General features: G+C 32.6%; 1 protein-coding gene across 1 annotated transcript in view; it reads left to right on the top strand.

The window, feature by feature from the left end:
* The window catches only part of LOC110426042 (receptor-like protein 54), a 1,553-nt gene extending 270 nt beyond the window's left edge, over positions 1-1,283 (top strand). The window contains exon 2 of the mRNA XM_089785224.1: positions 7-1,283. Coding sequence (XP_089641350.1) covers positions 7-1,046 — 1,040 coding nt within the window. The 3' untranslated portion in view covers positions 1,047-1,283. The remainder of the gene's footprint in view (positions 1-6) is intronic.
* Positions 1,284-14,939: the final 13,656 nt, after the last annotated feature.

Below are 14,939 nucleotides of genomic sequence, written 5' to 3' on the forward strand. Positions count from 1 at the left end.
CACTAGCCCATTGTAACAAGTTGGAATTTCTAAATCTTGGAAACAATCTGATCAATGATACCTTTCCTTCTTGGTTGGGTACTCTTCCAGAACTCAAGGTATTCATCTTGAGAGCAAATGGATTGCATGATGTCATAGGGAAACCTCAAGCCAAATCGGAATTCTCCAACTCGCAAGTAATTGACCTCTCAGACAATAGTTTAAGAGGTAAGTTACCATCTGAGTACTTCAATATTTGGAATGCCATGAAAGTTGCCAATACAAACAGCGTATCCCCATACATGAATGGTAACACAAACTTCCAATATAGAAAATGTCCGTGGTCTGATTATGAAGCTACATTGGCTAATAGAGGCAGGAGCTTATCCCCATATATGAATGGCAATAGAAACTTTCAAAATAGAAAATTTCCGTTGTCTAATTATGATAATTTTGAAGTTACATTGGCTAATAAAGGCAGGGACCTAATATATGAGAATCTTCCAGATTCCATGTCATTTATTGATTTGTCAAGCAACAAGTTCCAAGGTGAAATCCCTGAAGCCATTGGTGATTTGAAGCTAATTCGTGTGCTTAACCTTTCAAATAACAATCTCACTGGTCATATTCCATCATCATTGGGGGAAATTAAGAACCTTGAATCTTTGGACCTCTCTCGAAATAAGCTCTCGGGAAAAGTCCCTGAGCAACTAGCCAACATTAACTTCCTTGAAGTCCTCAAAGTCTCTTATAACAATCTTGAAGGGCCTATACCTCGAGGAGCACAGTTCAATACGTTTAATAATGATTCGTACGAGGAAAATTCAAGATTGTGTGGATACCCTTTGTCAAAAAATTGTGGAAATCCTGAAGTCTTGCAGCCCCCACCTCCCTTGGCCTCCGAAGAAGACGAAGGAATTGAGACTTCGCTCAAGTTTGGTTGGAAGATAGTTTTGACAGGATATGGTGTTGGGCTAATAATTGGCCTGTCTCATGGATACAACTTCACCGCAAGGAAACATGAGTGGTTCATTAAGGTCGTCAGAAAGTGGCAAAGGTTTGTGTAACAATTGGAACGTAAGCTTGAGTTTTGTCTGGATTAGGGTTCCTGGAATTACTGGGTCCTATATGCTTGTGTGTGTGCCTAGAACTTGCTGTTTTATTTTGCTTTTTTTGGATTAAAGAGTAGCATTAGACTGTAGAAAACTCGATTTATGTATGACTATGCATTGATACAGGAAAACTTTCATGTATTTTTGCCTTTATCTTACAGCAGTGGGAAGAAATATGTTTTCTGTTGCTGATTAGCCCTTGATATAGCTAAAATAAGCAAGACTTCTTTTGTTCCTCTTTGAACACTACAATGGGGCAAAAGGTTGATTTGTAAGAGATTACAATGGTATTATATTGTCTCAATTCTTTTGGCAAAGCTTTTAAAACAAAATATTATTATTTTAAAAAAAATTATAAAAACTTAGTTAAACCTTTATTCTTTTATTACATTTAATTGAGTCTTCATACAAATATTTACACTCAATTACACTTTCCCGTGGATTGAAATACCTTAACATATTCATAATGATTTCTGTTAATCGGTGCATAATTAATTGTTTAAAAACGATTTTTTAACAACATTTTTGTGGTTGCTATATTTTGATATTTTCAGAGCAACTTATGTTGCTTTGTTGCACAATTAGTTTCAGAAAAAAGGATTTTAAACAATAAATTTAGCCTTTTCCACATCTCAACATATTTGTGATTTCCTAAAATAATCGACAACTTTTTTCTTATGAAATTAATTATGTTGAGATGTGGAAAAGAAAGAGGTAGCCTTGGACCAAGGTTTAATGGACTGGACTAGACCAAGGCCAAGGCTGGACCTAGTTCAGTCAGCTCATCGTAACAAGGCACGATGACACAATGACATAGTGTCATAAGAGTACAATCTTGCCTACATTATGTTTTCAAGAAGTCTTTTGAGGGTTAAAAGTTAATTAAAATTACTTTGGTTTTCGCTTTGTGCTGCGAATTACCTGCCTACGATTTACCCTATTTCCAACGTCGATCCCTGTTATTGAATTAATTAAAAAAAATAGTAAATTTAACAACATTGCAAAGTCAAATGAAATAACAAATTGTCCATTAATTTAACAATATTGCAATGAGGGAGTTTTAGCCAAGGAGGTAATTTTTCATATATATATATATAATCAATTTTTTTATTAGTGTCGATGAAAAAGTTTTCTCATCGACAACTAAGTCAATCTTTCAAGAAAATCGTAACAATAAGTAGATAAGTTAATTGAAACCAATCAATCAAGTCGTTGTGGTCAAAATCTGTCGATCCTAATCGTGGCAATATATGAGAAAATATTATACGCTTAATTACATTTGCTTAATGTGCTTCCCATCCCAATTTTCATCATTTGAAGGAGCTCTAAATACTTTTTCTACAGTATATCATATCTCTACACCTTGTACCCACATGTACACTTTCATTCTTTTCTTCCATTCTCAAAACTCCACAGTCGTCAATTCTTGATGCTTTGTAGATAGAATATCCCTCTTTGAACATATATCTTTGAGCCATTGGATCACTATAATATTTTTAGACTTACAAAATAGAGTGCATACTCTTATGCAACTTGTTACCTCCAATGATTAAATAAACCAATTAAGAGGAAGGTGAACTGAATTTGCCAAAATTTGAAGCAAACTTTAACGTTAATAAAATTCTTGTGAGATATCAATAAAGATAGCAATAAATTAAAAGAGTTGAGAAGAGATATCAAACTCAAGAGGTTCAGTCCCTCACCAATGACACCTACATCCTCTTCTTCACTAGCTTTCCTTGTCACTATATCTTTTTAAAGTTTGGATATAAACTTTATAAATTAAGGGAATTTTCGAACCAAATCTCACAAATTCTTTTTAAAATTTTCCCTTCCTTTAACTTCAAAAAAGGGAAATAATCCAACAATGTTTTACAAACTAAAAATGTCCCGAGACTGACTGTTTGTCAAATGAATACAATTACAACTTTGAAGATAATGGAAAAGACTTGGATGCAATTAATTTGCAAGTTTTCACCTTAAACACTTAATGCCCTTAATTTTCTTTAAAAAAAGAACTTGGAGACGTTGGATTGCATTAAATGAGAGAAAGAGCCATTGTTTCTTGCAAAATTCCGATCATTATACAACTTGAAACAACTTAAGAGATCGATTCTCTAGTCTACTTAATATCGCTTTTGTTTTCAAGGGGATCAATCCCTTGAAAGAGATAATCAATCCTTTTATGCTTGCCAGCATTCCAAGAAGCTTTAGTTTGACAAAGGATCGATCATATCAAGAGGGTAGCAGCACCTTCTTCAATTTCACAGTTAGATGAGTTGACTTTTGAAAATAGATTTCATTTATATTTTAAGTCAAGAACAAATATTTGCAATAAGAAAACCATTGTTTTTTTTTTATATATAGTGGAAATAGAATAACTTATTGTATCATTTTAAGCCAAGCAACTCCTAAAACATCAGCTAGTAAAAGAGAAGCAATGTTAGAAGTAGTAGACTCAAAAAATACTAAGTCCCAAAGGTAGATTATCATTATGTGTAGCCATCCAGTCGGCACATTGGTTCGCTTCACAAGGTATGTGAGATATTCTGCGATCCCAATCTCGTAGGAGTAGATCTTTTATTTTCCTCAACAAATGCACATTCGGGTCTAAAATATTACTTTCCATCGACAATTTTTGTATAGCAAGGAGAGAGTCAGACTCCACTTGAACCTTCCTAAATCCCCTTGTCCAACACAAATTTAAACCTTGGAATAATGCCCATAACTCAGCATTTAGTGGAAAAGTTATGTCAATTTTATAAATAAATCCCAGCATCCATCCTCGCTTGTCATCACGGATTATTCCACCTGCCGCTGCTTCACCAGGTTGGCCTCTGGCTCTCCCATCGATATTTAGTTTAACAAATGTCTTGCTCGGTTTTTTCCAAGTAATCATCACTTCATGTTTCACCCTTTGTTGAGTTTTGCTTAAGATATCAAAGGCCTCTTTAGTTTTTGTCCAGATTTGCTGCTGTGGATTATGAGGCCATGTAAAAGAGCTATCAAAGATGAGAAGATTTCTCCAATACCAAAGTAGCCATATGGTGTACACAAAGACACAACTCCACTGCAACCCATCAATAACAGTATTATCTTGTATATTCCTCACTATCCATAGCTGTAAGTTGTGACTGAAAAAATCTTTTATAGGATTTTAAAGATTAAGTTTCATTTGACATAAAATATAAATGTCTTGGTAAGATTTATATAAAATAAAACTTGTCAAAATGATTATGCAAGCAAATTAGTTTAATATTTTAACTGTTACCTTCGATTATATAATCCAAAATTATATATCCAGAAAACAAGAAAAATTTCATAACAAGCACAACTCATAAATAGGGGCTGTCAAGCTAACATGGCCCAAGGCCCAAAAACAAATTGACATGCATGACCCATTTAGGGTCAGTTGTAAATTGTGTAATCCCTTCCCTCAATTGCCTAATCATATCCAAAAATACACTATCATGAAGAATTACCTAGCTAGTAAGATTCACAAATGAAGGGATCAACATAATGGGATATTGAAATCTTTCATAGGACAACACTTAGGTAAGTTCCTCAGGCCAAGATAGTGAAGTTTTACTATTGAAAATAATGGAATAAAAACTTTCTAATTATTTATTTATTTTTATCTGATCCACCAACTTATCGAATTTGATTTCCAATTTAAAATTTTTAATTTATCATATTTTTAGAATAATTTCATGAACTTTACCTAAAGAATTACATTTCAGAGTATCCCATCTTCCGAAATCCAAAAGATAACCCCTGAAAGTCAAATGGAATTGACCAAAATCCCAAAATTATTCCAAATGACTTGTGAAGCCCAATTTCACAGTCAATGGACTTACAATGAATGGCTTTTCTAACCCAAAGCCAAACCAACCAAATCATGATCCATCCTCAACAGTCAAGGCAGCAGTTATGATCCAGCCACTTTCTTTGTCAAGTTCCTTTGAGTTTGTTTGTCACCAAAATAGACCCATGAATTACTTCATTGGGCTTCCTTTTTAAGTGATGCTCTTTTCATTTCTAGGTCTCCAACATGGCATACACCGTCTGGCTCTGCAAAAACTTTCCCTATGTTCACTTCTTTTTCGCCTTCAAGAAAGATACCTCCAACCTCTTAAAGCTTGAACTAATGCACATATTACAAAAAACAACTTAGGTCTTTCCTCCACCTCGTCCCTCCTTTGTGGTGATAAATCAATTAAAAGTTTTAAACATAATTCTAATAGAGTAGTCACAGACTCAATATCTTTACATCTCAAACGATTTTAATTCCTTTTGAATGTATTTCTTTCGTAACAAACATAATTTAGACACATGTCTATCTCTCTTTCCTTCTCGACCTCGTTGCTTTGATCATCATCTAAATAAAATTGAGACATATGGTGCGCGAATAATCATGTAGTTAGGTTCACCAAAACCAAACTAAAATTAGTGCATGCTTGCTAATCTAGCCAACACTTTTTAAAGTTACAAAAAAGATCATTTGTAAGTAAGTCGCTTTCAATGTTTTTTGTTTCCACAAGAAATTTCCATCTCGTAATCACCCAAGGTGAAAGGCAATAGATCACAGTCAACTGTTCTCTCTCACTACAGATCAATCAAAGGAAACATAACACCTTAACCAGTGCTTATAAAATACTCTTGATTGAACCCTCCAACATGTGGCCTCACCATCTGTCTGCATGGAATATGGATTGCCATGTTAATTTGGTAACATTTTGATTTTGCTTTTGATTATCCAATGGAGTAAGAAGAAGAACTGCGTGCACGTATTGATTGCTATGTATGATGAAGTTGCTATTGGTAACTCTCATTGATAAGGCAATTCCATTTATTGGTGAAATTTGTCAAACCCTCAAGCCTTTGAAGTCTGTTATATTCTTATGTGGCTTCATTGTTTAACCCACTATGATAAAGTTTTTTTTACTTGTATCCCAAGAGTTTTATACCAAGTGAAAAGGTATATATGTGTATCCCACTTGACAAATGAATTGGATTAGGTTCATGGGTTTGGGATTTTAAACAATTGAATAAGGAAAAATTAGTATTATAAGGCATCATTAAGGACCATTGATTATCTTTATATCTTAATATATAAATTTAAAACTCGATTTAAGTTTAATTATGAAGTACCATTAGCTTTGAAATTAACATTTGACGTTGCATATTGAAAGTAATATTAATTAAATTTTCTAAACCTTTTTGGTTGGACATATAAACTATCCCTTGAGTCCTCATCAATCAATTGAACTTTTCAAGTTCATCCATGATTTGTCAATAGTGCATAATGTTTCAGTACAAGCGTTTCAAAGACGAAGGGCCTATGCAAGAGGGGGTATGACATGGACTAGAAGGAAAAGTAAAGCAATGCACGAGGGGATTGATACATTTAATATTTATGACTTATATCTATATAATTACTCTTCAATTTAGGATTGCACACAACTAATTTAAATAAAATTAAAATTAAGGATTGAAAGAGACAAGAATATGATACAAGGATGAGGATGGAAAATGAGAGTGGATATGTTTATTTCATTAATTGATTATTGATATCAGATTGAAATTCACTTCTCTTCTCTTGCTATTTGCATACATGGCTATGGCCATGATCCCATCAAGTAGATCCTTTTGAAGCTTTGCAAGTTATCGTGATGACTAATTGAGTATAAGATTCATGTTGGTCATAATACTTTGCATGAATTACCTTTTGTAGTATTTTAAACTTGGAAGAAAGAAAAACTGAAAAAAATAAATTAAAGAAATAAAAAAGTAGTTTGCACTTTAAAGTGTTTTGCGTCTTCACCAAAATCACCCTAACCATCTAAAGCTATAGTACTTCTGAACAAGGATGCAATGGCTTGATACAAGAAGACTAGGGTTTTTTCCAGAGTACATCAACAAACAAAATCAATCCAATTTTGGAGTTTTCTTTCAATTTTTTTTTTCAATGAAATGAGAGCTTCAATGCAAAATTAATCTGATTTTGGAGTTGGCATAGTTAATTAGGACAAACCATAGCATGCTCATATATAGCTAGGTCCTAATCTTGACATGAAGAGACACATGTTCTAGGGTTCATATGGACCAGCTTAGTTTTATACTTAGAGATTTAATTTTTTGCAGAGTGAGATACAGCACAATATTACGTGTGATTTGAGTGTTACTACAATATTTTCTTTTTTGAATCTTTTTGATGACAAAGATATTAAAGGATCAAAAGCAATAGTGATCATGTTAATCAAGATCTTAGAATGTGTGTATTTCAATCGTGTCGGCATAATGGGAAAAAGAAAAATTAAAAAAAAAAAACAAAAGTTGGTGCTTTTCTAGACTTAATTGATTTTTATTTTTCAAAATTTTTAATTACATAATTATATTTTGGATACTTAATCATTCACACGATCTCTCTATAGTACACTCAAGCTGGAAAGAGGTGAATTTGGTTAGCTTAATTATGTGATTAAAGACTCCCTCTCAAATATTATTATATAATAAACGAACGCTGTTTGTTAACTTTCTTTGGACCAAGAAAATTAAAAAGGCCATTGATGGAAACAGCAAATGCATTTCTTTTTCATATTCATATGTATACTTTGCATTCTCAATTTTAATCATCATTATTTTATGAGCCAAAATCATACAAAGAATTAAAAGCTACAAAGGCAAATGCATGATTGGTTTAAGGAGATTCATTTTAGAGGAGATAAATGGATCTTTGACCAAAAACCTTTATTGAATGTGATACTTTTTATTTTTTATTTTTTTTGTAAATTCAATAATTGAAGGCCTTTTGGTCATGGGAAATTTCATACAACAAACTTTTTTCAAGTACGCAATGAGAGAAAACAAGTGCTTTGCTTTGCTTAAAGGTATGTCACCTCACCCCATTTGTGACTTTTCTTTTCCGTTCAAAAAACAAGCAGACTACAGATTAAGTGGAAGAGAAGGTGGAAAATAAAAGAACCTTTAGTAAATTTGGATCTTTGCAAGGCAACAAAATTTTTTATGCATGGAGAGGTACTAAGGCTTTTGTTGGATTGGAAAGGCTACCTGGTCTTATGACTAAGAACTTTTAACTTAAATAATCGTCAAAATGATGGAAAAAAGAATGATGCATGATTGGTTGTCGAATGGGTTTTCTTTATCAACTAACGAAAATAGAGCTTTTTTGCTTGGTTTTAAATTGAATATTCACAACAATTGTAAAAACAAAATGAAACATATGACACCCAAAATTTATACAAATTAGGTTAAAACTGTAAGATTATGACAACATTATAGGGAAAAGTGGTAGTGCTAATTACTTTCTTGTATGGAACTAGTAATTCCAAAGCTTTGGAGGGACATATTATTGATTGTTAAAGTTTGAAACTCATCTTTAGAGAAGTTATTGTTCAATTAATTGTAGTAATGAAGATATTTAGTGCACTAACCAAAGAAAAGTGAACAGGGGGAAAAAATAAATGGCATGAATCATTAGAGTGCCACGTCCTAGCTAGATATGACATGAATCTACCTGATAATTATATGGAAGGTAGTCTTCTATAGAAGGGTGTTGCTTAACTAGCAAAAGTATGTCCATGTGTGCCAAAAGCAACAATGTGAAGAACCCTTCATTGCTCCTTGAGCTTTGGAGAGGAAAACGAAGCAGATCACCCACTAAAAGGGTGTTACTTTCTTTGCAATAATGCAATAGACCTTCTTTATTAAGATATTAAACAGATGTTTGGTCCGACTCATAGAAAATTTTTTCCTTTATTGAAAGAAGTAGAAGTATTTAGGTCTCCAAATTTTGAATAGCTCTATTCAGACAACATTTTTATAAGAACTCCAATTGGGTCAAATAGATTCTAAATTTACGATTTGATTAGGGGCCACTTGTAATTCTAAATTTATTTCTAATTTGTCACCTTTTTTGACCATCGTGTGTCTCTCTCGATGTTGATCTTTGAGAGAGAGAGAGAGAGAGAGAGAAAGAAAAAAATCCATTGTTTATAAACTTATAAAGCCATACATACGTGCACAACCGTTGAAGCTGTATATATTATTGATTGCATGATAGGCTATCTTTTTCAAGAAGAATGTTCATAGAATTTTTCATTTGCCTCTCATATATTGCCAATCCTATTGGCCAATGGTCAAGATCAACTTGAAATTTATGGCACTTTAGATTCTACTTTCTTTCATTCTTGACAATGTATGTTGGTTGCTTTGACCAAATAGGATTGAAAATGCATGAGACATGGATAGATATATAGTTACTTATGAATCTTAAGTGCATGATAATGATCTCTAGCAAAAGAAAGTAGATGGAAAAGAAGGAAGAGAAGCATGCGAGTGGATCAATGCTACTAATTAGAAGGATTAATGAGAATTTAGGTAAATTGAAGAAATATAAAGAATAAGCAGGGAAAGAACAAAAGCAACTTTGATTTTTCTTCTCCTTTCAAAACTGCCTATGGATGTTCCAACACATTGACAGGCAGTGGGTCAGATCTCTTCACCCCCACAATTCCTCTTGCCCTTGCAGTTGGTTCCTGTCAACTCTTTCCACAGTGTAAAAACATTAAAGCCAAAGCCTCCTTCAATGTTGGTAAAGTCATCCAACTATCAATGTCTCTTTACCACAATAGTGTTAGACATAGGCCTATTCGCTTTGTTCTTTTCTCTTCTAAACTTTGGGATCAAAATGAGCAGACCACACTTTAGTTTGGCTTTTTATCATGTTTTCTTTCTTTTATTGTGGTGAACCACAGGCCAGCTGCCGATCGAGTTGCCGCACAACAGAGTTGTACATATCTTAATCATTTCGTGATGAATAATAATGCAATTTGTACACTTGACTACAACCAGAAGGTAACGACAAGATTTTAAGGACCAAAGAAAGACCGCATCAATTCAATGGAATCTTTTTATATTTTATATGAATCTTTTTAACTTGGACAATATGCAATCCATCATACAATTATGATGCTTAAAATAAGAAAAATAAGTAAATACTTGACTGAAGATCGAAAGATCAAATGAAGCATCCACAAATTAAAGAGATTGAACCTAGGAGTACAAAGCCTCTAATGAATAATGGTGGTTACATTATTTAATTAGTCAATGTACTCTAACAAGTGGTAGATCTAATTTCCGTATAATAATTTATAAAAATTGAATCTTTGTATTTTTTAAAATTGACAATGTGTCAGTGAACAAGAAATTTTAAAAAAAATCTAGAAACCTAAGGAGAAGATTAGAGAGCATGTTTGGGAATATTTCTTTATTTCTCGAGTAAAAAAAAAAAACATTCAATACACAAACCAACCTTTATATATGCTAGTGGAAATTGCTAATGTAAGAAAAACATAAAGACTAAATTGTAAAGTACCAGCTATCAGTAACTAAGAGTAACAAAACTCAGTAACTATTTACATGTTTACTAAGAGTAAAATTATTTAAAAAAGTAAATTTTATCTTTTACGCTTCCCCTCAAGATAAGTGTGCATGTTAATAACACTCATCTTGCTAAGAAGTGAATGAAAAGAGCCTGGTTGTAGTGCCCTGGTGAACAAATCAGCCAGCTGTGATTTGGTAGGCACATAACATGGAGCAATAAGACCATCTGCATCTTTCTCTTGAAAGAAGTGACAATCCATCTCTATGTGTTTGGTATGTTCATGAAATGTAGGATTTTTGCAGTTATGAAGAGCAGACTGATTATCACATAACAAGTTGACTACACTAAGATGATCAATACAAAAATCTTTTAGTAGAAATAACAGCCACATGACTTCACAATAGGCTGCTGCCATTGCTTTATCCTTAACCTCAGTAGAGCTTCTAGCCACTACACTTTGCTTCTTTGCCTTATAGCTAATTAAAGACTTACCAAGAAAAATACCATATCACATAACTGACCTCCCAGTATGTGGAAAACCGGCCTAATCACTGTCACTATAGACTTGTAAAATCATATTAGAAACTGTAGAAAGCAACACTCTTTGGCCAAGTGCACTCTTCAAATACTTTAAACCTCAAAACCTAGGTTGTAGATGATTGTCACTTGGCTTGTCCATGTATTGTGAAAGAACATGGACATCATAGGAAATGTTTAGTTTTGTGAAAGTTAAGTACATAAGTTCTCCTATCAGTTGCCTAAATTTAGTGGCTATCTCTCAGCTGATTCTTTTCTTCTACCTAAGACATCTTATATTTGTAATCAATAGGTGTGGTCACTAGTTTAGCACCTAATAGTCCACACATTAGTTTCAAAAGTTCTATAAGTTTAAGCCAATTAATTAAATATGATCACAAAGAAATCATCATTAATCATCATACAATAAATAAACAAAGAAGGGATATCTTTCATGATTTTAATTTTGGATTAGAAGTTACACAACTCAAAGTTTCATAACATAAATTACTAAATTTCAAAAGATGGACCTCCAACTCCAATTCAACAATTTTGTAGAACATGCTTCTAAAAAGATTAAAAACAAATATATAAATAGTGTAAATTATTGTGGTAAGATAACCTAAATGAAGTATAAATCTAATGTAAATATGGCATAATACCTAATGATAACATTACTTAAAAAGTGCAAACAGCCAATGAAAATAACACGTTGGTCTGACTCAAGCTCAGACTCAACTATTGTCTCTAATGCAATATTAACTAAATCTAAAAAATAAAATAACATATATGGTAAATTGATCTTTGACAAATCTAATAAATTAAATTACAAATAAAACTATAAAATAATTACCAAAATCAAGTTTATCAAGCTCATCCAAATCATCCTCAATCAAATTGGGATTACCACATGCCAATCCACGCAACTAATCTTGAGCACAAATAAGTGCTTGCATGACCTTAAGATTCAAAGAATTCCTATATGCATCAAGCACACGTCCACCAGTACTAAAAGTAGATTTTGAAGCAACTATTGATATGGGAACAACCAAAACATCACGAGCAATAATGGCAAGTATATAAAACCTAAATTGATTGAGTTTCCACCACATGAGAACATCAAACTCATCACTATTGAAACCCTCATCATCCATAAGCTCAAATAAATATTTATCCAATTTCCTTTTTAGCTCTTTTGGCCTAGTGTTTAACTGATGCTTCTTAAACCTATCCAATCTTTTTTTAGTACGTTTTGTGTCATTACCAATCAAAATTGAAGCAACACTATCACTACAACTACCACTAGTGCCTTGTCTCGTGGGTGTTGGACACTCTTGACCACTTTAACCAACATGAGATGGAGGTTGTAACATATTTCTATAACAACAAACAACTCATCCATTGTTTGTGTCACCCAAAAAACATCATTGAAGCTTGTGTAAGAAGATACATTTCTAGCAAAGTGAATTCAACATAAGAAAGCATTTTCCTCAGATTAAGTATAGTGGCAATGAACAACACTAAATTCATTTTGTCCCCATTCCCCCAATACTTGTTAAATTTCTCTTTCATCTTGATTGCCATAGATCGTAAATCATATCATCACCATTTTGCCATTCAATCAAAGTAGAATACACATCAAAAATGGAATCTAGCAAAGAATTAGCAGTTATGTAAGATGTACCTGAAACACTCAAAGTCAAATCATAAAATTCTCTCAAGAAACGAGAAATCCTCCTAATATGTGCTCAATCTTTGTCATCAGGTATGCTATCTCCCAACTTTATTAGCTCATGTATGTAGCTATTATCACATAACTCAAATGATGCAAAAGGCCTTTGAAATTTCAAAGCTATATCTGACATCAAAAACATAGAATTCCATCTACTGTTCATATCCAAACACAATAAACACTTGCTCTCAACTACTACACTAGTAGCACACTCCTTAAACTTAGCTAATCTAGCAAGGAATTGTTTAATATATTTCATTGCCCCTCTAACACAAGCTATTGAGGTATCGATATCCTTTAATCCATTAGACATCACAAGATTAACAATATGAGCAATGCATCTCACATGAAAAAATTTACCTCATAAAATACTAGTTCCAGCAATATTAAATTTTTTCTTCAAATGTCCTATTGTAACATCATTTAAACTAGAATTATCAATAGTGATAGAAAAAATCTTTTCGATCCCCCAATCAAGCAAACATTTTCTAATTGCTTGACCAATGACCTCACCTTTGTGATTAATAATGGGATAAAAGTTTAAAATCCTTTTCTGCAACTTCCAATCATTATCAATAAAATAGGCAGTTAGACACATAAAATTAATTTTTTATATCGAAGTCCATGTTTCAGTGGTAAGATACATTCTACTAAGACATGATCTTAACAATATTCTCATTCAAGTTTTTTCATTAATATAAACTTTATAACAATCCCTAGCAATAATCCATTGTGACAATATATGAAATCTATGACATACTTTGTTATGTGTTTCCTATATCCTTGATTTTCCACAAACTTAAAAAGCAATTCATCCAAAATGATCATCTCAGCTAAACTCTTCCTAATTGTCTCTTGATCAAAATTCCAACTACCCAACTCATCTCCTCTCGAACTACAAACTAATTCCATTTACTTGTTCTCCTCACTATCATGAACCAATTTCAACTTTGGACAAACTTTAATATGATTATTCAATAAAGATGTTCCATTTTTTAATATCAACACAAATTCTTTACCACAATGAGAACATTTAGCCTTCTTATTACCTTTTTTATCAACAAATTCGGTGAAGTGATCCCACACAATTGATGTAGATTGAGGTGGTTCCCTTTACTTCCACACTTTGCTTACAACCTTACATATTTTGTTGGCTTCAGTAGAACTAGTAGTAACATGAGGTGTAGATGTTGATGGTGTTGATGTTGATGTTGGTGTTGGTGTCTCCCTAGTTACCAAATTTGTTTCCTCATTAGTTGACATCTAAAAAAAAAACCCAAATATTAATTCTACTCATTAATTCTAGCATATTGCTAATCATTTTAATTGAAAATCCAAATAATAATTCTAAACATTAATTCCCAAACATAATTCGTAATATTTAATTCTAGCATATTGCCAATTATTTTAATTGAAAATCCAAACAATATTTATAAACATTAATTCCTAAAGATAATGTTAATTCTAGCATATTACCAATCATTTTAATTGAAAATCCAAACAATAATTCTCAACATAATTTTTAATGTTTAATTCTAGTATATTGACAATCATTTTAATTGAAAATCTAAATAATAATTCTCAACATAATTCCCAAACATAATTCTTAATGTTTAATTCTAGCATATTGTCAATCATTTTAATTGAAAATCCAAATAATAATTCTCAACAGAATTTCCAAACATAATTCTTAATATTAATTCTAGCATATTACTAATCATTTTAATTGATCGGTTTCTTGATCAGTTCATCCCTTCTGATGACCGAACCAATCGACTGACGAGGCCGGTCGTTGCAACCCATTGAGCCAAACTGTGGGTTGCAACAACCGACGGCTGCAATCAGGTGCTCAATTGCAACCGACCGCTACACACTGCTAAAGACAACTGGCTTTGTTCATCCCTTGTTTTGTTCACATTAAAGTTAAGTGGCAATCTAAATTTATATTTAATTTCAAATTTATTAAGAATATTGAAGCCAAAGTTTTCAAAAGGAAGGTGTTTAAATTCATACTCAGAGATCCGATATCAATCTCTAACTATGCAATACAATTAGTAATTTTGTCATGGAAAATAATACTTAAGTTAATTAACTACTTATTTCATGGAATCTCTAGATCCAGCATTTTCCTAGTTCCATCTGCCAATGCCATTAGCGGCAGATGAAAAGGCAAATTAGTGGAATCCCCTCAACC

Source organism: Theobroma umbraticum, unplaced genomic scaffold (genome assembly GCF_002168275.2).
Source record: "Theobroma umbraticum cultivar Fairchild unplaced genomic scaffold, ASM216827v3 scaffold_12.1, whole genome shotgun sequence".
NCBI lineage: Eukaryota > Viridiplantae > Streptophyta > Magnoliopsida > Malvales > Malvaceae > Theobroma > Theobroma umbraticum.